Here is a 13,842-nt window from a genome sequence, read left to right on the forward strand (position 1 = left end):
AATTTTTCATCATTCTGTACATGGGTATGTCCGTGAATGACTCAAAAGCAGCACGAGCATTGATTTTGGGGTCGCAAATAAATTTTAGCAAGTAGATGAATTCGTAAATACAAAATCCATGGGTAATTCAGATTTACTGTACATATATAACTAATGAAATTATGAAGAAGAGCAAACAAAATATCATAAAACTCAGGATGATGGTTATTTCATAAAATTTAGAATGAGGGTTGTAATCAGAAAGGGAGAGTCATGGGCACACTAGCTATAGTCTATGTCAGGACGCAAGTGAAAGCTATTATATGCTTTATAATTAATTACTTACTAGACTCTATTTTTAATATATTCTCCAGTGTGTGTGTTATACTTCACAGTTTAAAGTAACATATAAAGCAAAAATAATAAAGGCCCCTAAATTTCAGAAAACCAATTTACTATGTAAGAACAAGAATGCCAACATTCCCAGCCAATAAATAGATATATGTTAGCTGAAACTATTCACTGGAGCCACGTGATAAATTTGAGCAATGTTTTGGATAGAAGAGAGAAAATGCCTATACTTACTTTAATGGCTTTTGTTGCATGGATAAAATTAACAGCATACAAATTGTGTTCTTCCATCCCAGTACCAATGGTGAGGATATTAGGGTCAAAGATGATGTCATTTGGATTAAAGCCCAGTTTTTTCACAAGTAGATGGTAGGCCCGGGTGCACACTCTAGTTTTGGTGTCTGTTTCTGTCGCCTGGGGAAGGCAGCAAAAGATGTAATTCGAAATAGAAAAATGAAGTGTTATCTATACAAACAGAAGCACATTTCACTTGCCAAAAGCTCTTAAGTATCAATGCTTGGACTTCATAGAAATCCAAATGCCAAGCAGTCTCTAAACACTTATCAAATGATCTCAGAGGAGGAATTGGTCTACAGATCCCTTTGTGGTTTCATCAGCACAACAGCTACACTGCTTCTGTAAAAATCAAATCTTACACACGTGTATATGGTATATTAATAAACAGGCTTCTCAAAAACACAGACACGATAAAAATTCACATAAAACTAAAGAACAAATTAAAAAATAAGTGTTTCTCCTTTCTTGGCCTGCCTGCAGTGTCTTAACCTATCACCCAGGCAACACTGCCATAGCTTTCTTGGCTCTTCCAACATTCTGCAGAGACACGCATTTATTCCCCATCTCCACCCACCACGACACTAGCTAGTTAACACGCACACTTTAAGTCACTAATATAAATTAAATTAGCGTTACTCTTCAAAACAGTGACCCTAGAAAGCAAAACCCTGAATCCAGGAAGGCTTCCCATCACCCTGAAACTCAGGGCATACATCTCCAATTTTATTTCCTCTCATCTGCCCCTTGTCGACTCGACTCTCCCTACACTGCTCCTTTGATGTTCTTGAAACCCAACAAGCTTGTCCTATCTCAGAGCCTTTCTACTAATTGCCGCCACTGCCTAGAACACACTGCGACATGGCTTTTTATGCACATCAGTCAGGCCTCTGCCCAAATATCCTTTTTCAGAGAAGGCTTCCTTAATCATCCTCTCTAAATCAGCCCCACTACCACCTCTCCTGCTTCCTCCCTTCTTCATCGCATCTCTTTCCAGAAATTCTATCTATTTGGCAACTTGTTAACTATTTTTTGTTCCTTGTTTTATTATTTATTATTAATTTGTCAACTTGCTGGAATGTCAGTCTTGCTGTATCCCCAGTGCCTAGAGCAATGCCTGTCAGAGCTGTACCCAACATTATTTGTTCAATGAATGAATGGATGGTGGTTTCACTCAAAGCATTTCTGAACTCTGTCATGGAAACTGTCTTCAGATCAAGTTTACAACCTCAACGCAGGGCTTGTTCAAGAAACTACATGCTGAATGATTTCTGGTTGTTATCAAAAATCAAATCTCCTCTGAAGAAAAAATGAACACTATCACTACAGTGATTCCAAAAAAATAAGCCACATACAATTCTGAATAAATGTGGAAAATGTTCTTGAAAAATGGCCAACACCAGTGAATTAAGTGTTGAGTCTCTTCCAAGCTGACGACTTTGAGGGAGGACATCCTTGGCTGGAGGTGAGCACTAAGTGTGTTAAAGAATCAGTTCCTGATCTCACAGATCGTGACCTCTAGAGGGAGCTCTCCAGACAAATGCAGAGATGAGGGACACGGACACTGACACAGCTCAAGGAAACTTAGAGAGGCCCCATCTTCCAGAGAGAGAAAGGAGTGGTGGGGAAATTATGAAAAGAACTCACTCTTAGATGTGGGCTTTTGATTGCTTTACCTACTTTGGTATTCTTTTTCAGCTGGTCTCCCTGGTTTCTCATCTCTCCCTGCTTCCTGCATTTGGTGGGGTCAGAGTTCACCTCCTGCTGGGGAAGTACCCCCATGACTTAGCAGGCCCCGGGGCTGAGGGACAGGGAGACAAGGAGTGGGCTCTGCGGCCCCCACTGCTCCAGGCTTTAGAGAAGGTGGCAAGCTCTCATCTTCCTTAACTGCATTTCTTCAACAACTTACTTCTTCCTTCAGCTAGAGTGATAAAGTTAAGGTTAAGACCAAGATGTGGGCCCACAAGAAAGCAGTCAAAAGCAGGACACCCAGAGCTGCCTTTAGTCTTGGACTTTAGTTTACCAGAGGGCCAAACAGAGTTCTAGGTTCTAGGTCCATGACCCAGCTAAGCTCACTAAGGAGAAGGCACAGGGGTTTGGGGCTACCAGTGCTGCTAGTATTTCTTAGTAACCTAGTTGGCTGGTAGGTCAAGAAATCAAGGTCCTGGTGCTTTCTCTCTGAGCTATGAATGACATCTGGCTGAGTTTGGCAGACTCAGTATGTTACGCATGGGGGCAGGGGCTGGTGTCTAGCTGTGTACCAGAAGGCAGCCCTGCACGTGCAACAAGCAGGAGGGTCCTCACAGGACAGGAATTCATTTGTAAGGCCAGCATTGAATCCTCATCATCAGCTCCATAAGGATGAGGCCCTTGTCAAACTCTTCTCGTAGCACCTAGCACAGTACCTGCCACATTAAGAGACACTCAACTCTTGTCTGTTGGATAAACAAACGAATCTGAGAATGAACAGAGTTTCAGTGTACAAGCCTCTGCCAGGATCAGGTCATATCATGTTAGAGTCCCCAAGGTTCTCTTTGTCTTGTTCCTCAGCCAGGGCTGTGAGATAAACACACCAGTAAGCCTCGGTCATGCTTGAGGATTTCACAGATCCAGAAGAAAGGATCAGTGAAAGAAGAGAATGGAGGCTTCCTCTGTGAGGAAGGGCTCTGGTTGCACATTCTAATAAGCTGGAGGGATTTTTGTTTTCTACTATTAATACCTGAACCTCACTCTGGACCAGTGAAATCAGAATCTTGAGATGAGGCCTAAGCAACAGTATTTTTAAGAGCCCCTAGTGATTCTAACGTACAGCCAGGATAAGAACTACTGATGAGATGGCAACTTCTTAGGTTAAGCTAGAAGAAAACCTCAGTGACAATACCACAAGTCTAAGGGTCAAGAAAAAAAGGAAATAACTATCTTTTATGATTTTATGGGCCATGTTTACTGTGAAGCTGTAGACAAACTAGATAGCGATCAGTGGGTGGAGACTTTAGTTAAGAAATCCACTGCTGAGACTTTCTAGAATATCAGACACTTAGGGAGAAATAAGATAAACTCAAAACAATTTTGACTTAGTCATCAAGGCAGATACTGTGAGAAAGAGAAAGAGAAAGGGTAGAAGACACCTAGATTCCATAAAAATGCAGCCTGACAAGGAGCAGAGAGGGATCTGGACCAACCTCAGAGGTAGGTTAAAGGCTTCAAACCCAAGAGAACTAGCTTAGACTGGACCAGGGACGCAGCAGGAGGCCCATCCTGCTGCCACAGAGTTCAAAAAAGGAGGGATGGAAAGGGACGTTTGTGCCACTGTCAGAAGGGCGCTGACAAATCAGAAGGAAAAAAGCTGAAGAAAGGGAAATTTTCAAGGGAAAAACACATGGCAAAAGACATTCTGTCTTCACAAAATCACTGAGGGCACAGGCCCAGTTCAGAAATCTTTTGAATGAATTCTCTACTGCGGCAAATGTGTGGACACAGCAGCAGAAGGCAAGCATCAGCCTAGAGCCCAGGCAGAATCAGCAGTCCCGAGGGCAGGAGTGAAGGCTCGGCACAAAGACAGCTGAGACCCCACCCGCAGGGGAAGACCAGAGCAGAGCACTGAGCTGGGCTGTGGGAGATGTGAAGCCAACCTGGAACGCCTCCTGGTTCCCTCCTCCCCTGAAAGAGCGGAGGCTGTGCCTCTGGCAGACTCACACTCAAGACAGAATGTGGATGCCAAGAACCCAGGATTGAGGAGGAAATGGAAGGATTTCAGACACAGAAACGAGACTGAGAGGCAATCTCCACACAGCTAACACTGAGGAGGAGAAAAGGGTCTCAGTTACAATCTAGGAACTGCAGGTGCCACCACCGAAAGCTTCTCAACTTTTAAAGAAGGCAAGGTTGTTTTAAAGGTGACTGTCCAGGAAAGGATGCAAGTTCTGTGGGGAGTGAGAGGGAGAAAAGAGAAGAAAATTCTTAATATCTGTATCAATCCCTGGGTAGGGCAAAGGATGGATCTGCTTTTTAGGGCCAGAACCGAATCATCAACTATCAGCTCCATAAGGATGAGGCCCTTGTCAAACTCTTCTCGCAGCACCTAGCACAGTACCTGCCACATTAACAGACACTCAACTCTTGTCTGTTGGATAAACAAATGAATCTGAGAATGAACAGAGTTTCAGTGTACAGGCCTCTGCCAGGATCAGGTCATATCATGTTAGATTCCCCAAGGTTCTCTTTGTCTTGTTCCTCAGCCAGGGCTGCGAGATAAACCCTTGGCTCCATCATGTCCTGGCCCTTTGACTTCGGCTCATTGTAAAATGGTATGACAGCTACCCCAGGTGGTTGCTATGACGACTAAATGAGATAAACTCCACTGATTTTTGACCAGAGTAGATGAGAATCACCCCCAAGGCTTTAAAATTCCTAAAGCCAGGTCACATCCCAGACCAAATGAGTCAGAAATTCAAGCGGTGGGGCCCAGAGGCGTGCATGTTTTTTAAAAGCACTGGCAGTGACTACCCTCCCCTCTGGAAGTGCTTCTGCTTTAAACTCCTGGTTCAGCATCACAGGTATACAAAGCACACAATATGCCATTCTCATTCTCAGAGTTGACCCTGCTTCCTACTTCACTGAGAAAACAGAAGCAATCATAGACTCCCACCAGCACAAAGACCAGCGCGCCTGTGGGTCTGCACTCTTACACTCTGCCTCTCTCCCACACTGTGAGCATACTGCCTCCCCCTCTCCTTGCACACTGATTATCACCCCCCTCAATTCACGGGGTCGTGGACCTACCAAATGCCCCCTTTCTCTCATGCATCAACTCCTCCCTCTCTCTCTACCAGATCATTCCGATGAGCTTACAAACATGTTGTCACGTCATCTGTTTTCACACACAGACACACACACAGACACAAGGACAAACACACAGACAGCCTTTCTTAACCCCATATCCATCTCTAGTTTCCACCCTATTTCCTGTTCCTCTTTACAGGAAAACTCAAAAAAGTTGTTTACACCTGCTACCTCCAATCCCCCTATTCTCTTTTGAACCCACTCCAATTAAGCTTTTATCTCCTTGGAAACAGATAACAGCAAGATCATAAGCTACTCCACTTCTAAATCCAATGGTAAATTCTTGGTCTCACCCTATTTGATCTATCCACAGCTCTTTAAAACAGCTCACTGCACCCTTCTTGAAGCTTGTTCTTCACTCAGTTTCCAAGTGAACCCTCTATTCTGGTTCTTCTCCTACCAAACAGGCTGCTCTTTCCCAAATCCTTCTGATGGCACCTCCTCTTCTTCGCATCCACTAAGCTCTGCAGCTCCAAGACTCATTTGGTCCTAGGACCTCTTCTCTAAGTCTTTCCTTGGGTGAGCTTAGTTGTCTCACTGCTTTAAATACCATCTGTGTACAAATAATTCCCAAGTAAGGGAATCCTATCTTCAAGCTGGACTTTGCCCATGGAACTCAGACTCATCTATGCAACTGCATACTCACCATACCACCATAACCATAGTATGTCCAAACCCAAACTTCTCCTTACCCCATCCCAAACCTGCTTCTCTCACAGTCTTCCCTATCGCAATAGTTCCATCCTTTCAACTGCCCAGGCCAAAACACCCTGAAATTATCCCTCACTCCTCTTTCTTTCTCAACCCCCAACCAATGTGAAGGCAAATCCCACTGGCTCTACCTTAAAATATATATCTAGCAACAGATGACTTTTCACATCCTGTTTGCTTCCACCTTGGTCCTAGCCACCATAATCTCTCATCTGGATTATAGCAATAACTTCCAATAGTTCTGCTTTGTCTGTAAAGACCATCCTCTACCAAGAACCAGAGTAGTTTTAAAACATAAGTGGGATCATGTTCACTCCTCTGTCCAAAACCCTTCAGTGGCTTCCTAGCTCACTCACAGTAAAAGCCCAAGTGGTCTATAAGACCCTATGTGATTTTTACCTGCTACCCTGCCTCCCTTTTCCTTTTTGAGGAAAATTAGCCCTGAGCCAACATCTGCCGCCAATCCTCCTCTTTTGGCTGAGGAAGATTGGCCCTTAGCTAAGATCTGTGCCCATCTTCCTCCACTTTATATGTGGGATGCTGCCACAGCATGGCTTGACAAATGGTTCATAGGTCCAGGCCCAGGATCTGAACCAGCAAACCCGGGGCCACCAAAGCGGAGCGCACAAACTTAACCACTATACCACGGGGTGAGCCCCTTTACCTGCTACATTTGTAACCGCCTCTCCTCCCACTCTCCTCTTCTCCTCTTTGCTCCAGCTGTCTTGGCCTCCTTGCTGGTTTTCAAATGATAAGCATGTATCTATCTCAAGGCTCCGGCTCTGCTCAGAAGACTCTTCCCCCACCTTTTCACATGGCTCACTCCCTCGCCTCCTTCAGGCTTCGCTAAAATGTCACGTTACCCATGAGTCATTCCCAAACCATCTATACAAAATAGCATCCCCCACCCTCATCCTGGTACTTCCTATCCCCTCGATCCTTCTCATTTCCCTCTACTGTATTCAACATCACCCAACATATATATGCTGGAGAAAGCGTGTGTGTATTTTATTTCTTATTCTCTTTGCATCCAAGAATATAAATCACACAAGGACAGGACTGGGTTTTATTCCCTTGGACTAGGTTTTATTCCCTTGTTATCTCCTCAGGCCTGGCACGTGGTAAGTTCTCAAGATACATTTGAGCAGATATTTGCCTCCATTAAATAGTAAGAGGTTGCTCTATGAATTTTAAAGAAACATTAGGATAACAAAAACAGAGCTCCTGGGTAAAGAAATAAGACTCAATGGAGAGGCTAGAAATGTAGAAAGGTATTAAGTCTATATGTAGAAATCTTACACAAAGCAGAGTAAAATGCTGGAGTTCGAAAATGAGACGGAAGAGATAAGAAAATTAGGCAATCTTTCCAACACATCCAATATCTGAATAATACACATGCCAAAAAAGAGGATAAAACAATTCAAGGAAACTTCCTATAACTGCGGCCATAAGTTTCCCAGTTGAAAGGGCCTACCGAGTGCCCAAGAAAACGGATGGCTCATCATCACAAGAGTTCAGAACACTGGGGACACTGAAGGTCCATGAAGGCCCCAGAGGATGGAAAAACAAATATGTCGGAAAAAGAATTAAGGGTTAGAAGAGCACTGGACTTCTCATCAAAATCAGTGGAAATTAGAAGACAATGGATCAATGCTTTAAAACTGAGAAAATAATCTCAAGCTTGCACTTATACCCATACAATTGTCAATTAATTGTAAAAGTAGAATAAAGCCATTTTCAAACATATAAGGTTTCAAAAATATTTACTGGCATGTTTTCTTTCACAAGAATCTCCCAGAGGATGCACTCCACCAAATGAGAGATTAAACCAAGAATGAGGAAATTAAGAGATCTGAAAACCTGAGAGAGAGGCAAGAGGAATCCCCAGGATGATAGTGAGGAGGTCTCACAGTGAACACTCTGCAGTCAGCCTACTGAGCGACCTTTCCAGATCCTGTCAGAAGACTTGGAGAGAGAATTCTTCAAGAAATTAAAATGACAGTCTACTTAATGTGTTTGTATACAGTGGATATTGGAAATTTGCACAAGCAGGAGACAGTCTGAAGGGGAAATACATAAGAAACAAAGCAAACAAAAAGATAAACATTAACTTCGTGGAAAACAGGATGCAGGGAAGGAAAAGGAATCATGGCACATTATATGGCTCAGCTTTGTTGTACGCTTTATATCACTTGATAACAGAAGCACAGAAAATATAACTAAAACTAACTATACTATAGGGAGCACGGGGGGATAAATGTAAAGACGTGTGGAGTAGGGGTAGAGGATGGTGAAAAAGTCAAATCCTTAACCACTACAGTCATGTGTCGTTTAATGACAGGGACGCGTTCTGAGAAATGCGTCGTTAGGTGATTTCATCATTATATGAACATCACAGAGTGCAATTACACAAACCTAGATGGTACAGCCTACTGCACACCTAGGCTCTATGGGACTAATCTCAGGGGACCACTGTGGTATACGTGGTCTGTCATTGACCTAATAACGCATAAGGGCATGTGACTGTACAGAAAGGCAATAAATAATAACTAAAACTGGAATTTGAAGATAAGGAGGTAAATGCTGTAAGAATCAACTAAAAAAGAGTTAAAAGTGGTTGCCTCTGGGGGCTTCTGTTTTTCATAAAAAGTCTTACAGAACTATTTGCCTTTTTACCTGCATATATATGTTTGGTAAAAATAAAAGTTATATCAAAAGGTCCTACCACACTAAACTAGTGGTGGAAAATGACTAGATGCAAATTTTCAGAAGGACAATTTAACTACGTTTATCAAAATAATAAAAGTGCAAACCTTTCACCTTGCAATTCCACTTCTATGAACTGACTCTAAGAAAATTATTCTACAAGGGGAAAACGGCCACATGAATTAAAATATTCATCGGCCACTGTTCATTCTACTAAAAAATTAGAAACAATCACAATTTCAATCAATGATAGACTAAGGAAAACATACATATACTGGAATATAATGCAACCAAAAAGATGGAGTTATAAAGCATATTTACTAAGATGGGAAGCTGCCAACATTCTGTTGAGTGGGGCGAGTGAGTTACAGAACAGCAGATACATCACTTACCCAAAATTTTCAATTTGCTGGAACCTCTTCTGCTCTTTCCCTAAATGGCCACATGGCTTTCTCATTTTATTCAGGTTTTCAAATGTTCCTTCCTCAGATGGGCTTTACGAGATCATCTTTTCTAAAGATAACAGCCAACTCTTCCTTTCCAAAGCCAACAGCCTTTCCCTGGATTTTTTTTTTTTTTTTTTTGAGGAAGATCAGCCCTGAGCTAACTACTGCCAATCCTCCTCTTTTTGCTGAGGAAGACTGGCCCTGAGCTAACATCCATGCCCATCTTCCTCTACTTTATACGTGGGACGCCTACTACAGAATGGCTTTTGCCAAGCGGTGCCATGTCCACACCTGGGATCCGAACCAGCAAACCCCGGGCCACCAAGAAGCAGAGTGTGCGAACTTAACCACTGTGCCATCGGGCCGGCCTCTCCCTGGATTCTTATACACAACCATTTTGCACAGACTCTGATGAATGAATGACAAGGATCACCTAGGCTGGACTCCCAGCAATGCTGCTTCTACCTGTGTGACAACAGTGAGTCATACAAGGTCTTTGTGCCTTTGGTTTCCTCACATGGCACACAAGTAGTAAGACTATATGCCCAACATTAATATGTTGGGAGGAAAAACTGATTTAACACGTGCAGTGTGCTTGCTTGGTATAAGTAAGGCCTAATACATGTTTCTTATCAAAATTATCTCCCTTTTGCACTCTTCTGGATTATTTGAATTTTTCCCATGATGAAAATACATCTTTTGTACAAAACAATAACACTTTTGCTAAAAATAGTTCTATTTTAAAAATAGAAAAGAAAAGGAAAAAGGACATATAATCCCACCATTTGTCAATCAGATAAATAAGAAGTCAGTGAGTCCCCATCTGAAACCATCCCTATGACCCAATTAACAACTACTGAATTTTTTCCTCTGCTTATATAGACACACATATATCCACATAAATCCTTTTTTATAGAAAAAAAAAAAATGGGATCATGTCACTTGCTTTTTTCACTTTTTAATATATTGTAGACATGGTTCCATCACCTCATTCTTTTCAACTGCTGCACAGTATCCTCTGTGGCACATAGCAAGATTTAAGCATTCTCCTATTAACAGACACTAGAGTGTTCTCAATTTTTTGCTACCACAATGCTACAATGAATGTGAACACATACCTTACATCCTCAACCTGTTAGAAGATTCCCAGGAAGGGCTGAATCAGAAGGCATGGATTTTGTTTTATTGTTTTAAATTAAATATTGACTAGATACACAAGTATTTATAAAAGCCATGTGAGGAATAAAACAACAATACAATAGTCACTGTACACCCATCACCCAGTTGAATGACCATAATGTCTGAAGCTTCCCACATGCCCCTCCCTGATTCCGTGGTAGAGAGATTATGAGAGTTGCCATTTATCAATCTTTTATTTTTCTTCTATTTGATAAAAGAAAATCATATCTCATATTGCTTCATTTTTTATTCCTCTAATCATTATAAAATATAATATCTTCTCATAGGTTTATTGGCTATTTGTATTTCTTTTTCTATAAATTGCTTATTCACTTCCTTTGTCCATTCTCCTATTGGGTTGACTGGGCATTTTACCTTCTGATTTAAAGAAACTCTTTGCACATTAGGGCTATTAAGCCACTGCTAATACTCATGTGTAAACAGTACCATGTCTTTTGCAAAACAAAGTTTTACATTTTTTTTTTGGTGAGAAAGATTGGCCCTGAGCTAACATCTGTTGCCAATCTTCCTCTTTTTGCTTGGGGAAGATTGTCGCTGAGCTAACATCTGTGCCAATCTCCCTCTATTTTCTGTGAGATGCCACCACAGCATGGCTTGATGAGTGGTGTTAGGTCCATGCCCAGGATCCGAACCTGTGAACCCTGGGCCACCAAAGCGGAGTGTACAAACTTAACCACTATGCCACCGGGCTGGCCCCAAAGTTTTACATTTATTTATTTATTTTTTTTTAAAGATTTAATTTTTTTCCTTTTTCTCCCCAAAGCCCCCTGGTACATAGTTGTATATTCTTCATTGTGGGTCCTTCTAGTTGTGGCATGTGGGACGCCGCCTCAGCGTGGTTTGATGAGCAGTGCCATGTCCGCGCCCAGGATTCGAACCAACGAAACACTGGGCCGCCTGCAGCAGAGCGCGCAAACTTAACCACTCGGCCACGGGGCCAGCCCCAAAGTTTTACATTTTTATGTAGATAGTGCTATTAATTTTCTTTCTGGGTTCCCATATATTCTTTAGAATTTTATTGCTTGCATTCAGATCTTTAACTGATGTAGACTTTATTTTAGTATATGGTGAAAAATGGGGCTCTAAAACTTAATTTTCTTCCAAATGCATAGCCAGTTGTTACAATAGCATTTATTGAATAATTTCTTTCTCCACTGCTAAGAAGACTTTACTATATATCAAATTTGCATATATATGTAGGGGTGTGTGTGTGTAACATATATATATATATATATGGCTGTTTTGGACTCGGTTCTCTCCCACTGCTCTCTCTAGCCTGAGTACCACAATGGAGCTAGGTTAAAGGGAATCACTCACCTGTCCCTCTTCATCAAAAGCCATGACCACAACAGCAGCTCCAAACTTCTTAATCTTTCTGGCCTTCTCCAAGAAGTCATCCTCTCCCTCCTTCAGACTAATGCTATTGACAATGCACTTCCCTTGGCAGCACTTTAACCCAGCTTCAATCACAGCGAAATTAGAAGAGTCAATGCACAAGGGCACCTGAGATCAGAAGGCAAGAAAATCACAGAAAGTCGACAAGTCACCACAAATTTTCTTCCAAGGGCTCCCCAATATTCCCTAATTCTTTTGGGGAAAACAGTAAACAAATAATAGCAGTGTGACAGAGAGAGAATTTTAATGCACTTGTTCTTAAAGTCTAAAATACTTAGAATAATTCCAGTCTTACAAAAGACCCCATGCACAGGCCAGGAATTTATAACTCAAAGATCATAGCCAAACAGCAGAAGGGGATCACTGAGGTCAGTTCACTGGCTTCAGTACCAGTTTACACTTTCAGGTGCCTAAACCCTGAGGCAAACACCTCAAGAAGGACTCAGACACCCCTGATTTGACTCTGGGATTAATGTGTAACCGCACATCCTTGGTGACAGCCCTCTGGCCAAGTTATTCAAATTCAATCTTCCCTTTAGGTAATCAAGTTCCTGACTGGAAAAAAAATGAGTTTTACTATTAGAAGGGAAAAGTAGATGTAATATTCAACAACTGCATATAACTACAACAAAGGGCAAAACTGGAATTCATAGATAAGAACAGGCCCATTTTTAATGCTCTCCATGTATTCAGGCCTCTGTTCCAGGAAAGGTGAAAGTAAGGGCTTCAAGGAAGCACTAGATTCATGCAAAGAAATGAAACAGGGCAGCTGATCCAGGCCCCATTATTTAATTAATTCACTTAACAAATAATTAAGTGACTACCAGGTTAGGCCCCATGCCAGATCCAGGGGCAAGGGTCAGACAGGCTCCACTGAACTTATAAAGGTAATGACATAAAGTGAGAGCAGCGCTAGTGCACACGAGAAGAATGGACTGCCATGAAGGCAGATTTCAGGGGCATCAGACCCAGTCCGTCACACAGGGCAAATGGGGAGGGAGGGTTCAGGGAAAGGTTCCCAGGGCAGTCAGCTCTTCCTTAAGCCACACCTCCAAAGAAGAGCGAACAGAACAAGGAATCCATCGATTTCACTCCTTCTTAGCATGCTAGTCATGAGAGGTTTGCTGGGAAGAGGGTCAAATGCAATGAGGACACCAGGCCAACGTCCTAAAGCACTTACTGACACTGTGATGTCAGCCCTTCTGGTGAAAGCATGCTGCTCATGCGTTTCTACGCTCTACCCCATTGTGCAAAATTTAGTCTCAAACAAATTTTGGTAGTAGGTCAAAACCAGGAAAGATAAGGAAGAAAAATTATTGTGGCAATCAAAACACTAAGTAACTAATGATATCTTTAAGTTACACGGGGTCCTTCCACAGCTAACAAAGGCACTTTTCTCTTTACGATTTGCAAATCAGACAACGCACGTACGAATAGTCCTACTTTAGAGATGAGCAAGAAAACTAAGGTCTCTAGTTAATCGGCTTGCCTGAAGCTCTAAGTCGAGTCTTGTGGCTCCCAGCACAGCCCTCTTCCCACGACTCAGCTGACAAACAGCTGCTACCCCTCTGATTCTGACTGACTTTGAACAAGTCATTTAGCTTCTCTGCACCTTAAATTCTAAAATATTTACTCTCAGAGGAGTGATGAGACTTTGTAGTTGAGGAGTTTTAAGACATAAATGAAGGAGGGGTTAGCGTAATTCACCACTTACCACAAGACTTCTAACTGAGCATTTGCTGAAGCCCAATAAAAAACTGCCAGCCCTCAGCCCTCTCTCTTAAAGCACGAGGAGGTTTCTTATTAAAATAAAAAAAAAAAAAGAACTTTAAAAATCACTCCTCATCACAAATTCAACAGTAGAGAAATGAAGTGAGATTTTTAAAGTTTTTAGAATCCATCTAAAATTTTTTAAAAG

The 13,842-nt window shown here is 42.0% G+C and overlaps 1 protein-coding gene across 4 annotated transcripts in view; it reads right to left on the reverse strand.

Moving 5' to 3' along the window:
• Positions 1-13,842, reverse strand: part of MTR (5-methyltetrahydrofolate-homocysteine methyltransferase) — a 102,977-nt gene that overhangs the window by 48,372 nt on the left and 40,763 nt on the right. For all 4 annotated transcript variants that reach the window (XM_008528903.2, XM_070568234.1, XM_008528904.2 and 1 more), the window contains 2 exons: positions 11,847-12,032; positions 565-744 (listed from right to left, as the gene is read on the reverse strand). In XM_008528903.2, the coding sequence (XP_008527125.1) occupies positions 565-744; positions 11,847-12,032 (366 nt within the window). The remainder of the gene's footprint in view (positions 1-564; positions 745-11,846; positions 12,033-13,842) is intronic.

Source organism: Equus przewalskii, chromosome 1 (genome assembly GCF_037783145.1).
Source record: "Equus przewalskii isolate Varuska chromosome 1, EquPr2, whole genome shotgun sequence".
NCBI lineage: Eukaryota > Metazoa > Chordata > Mammalia > Perissodactyla > Equidae > Equus > Equus przewalskii.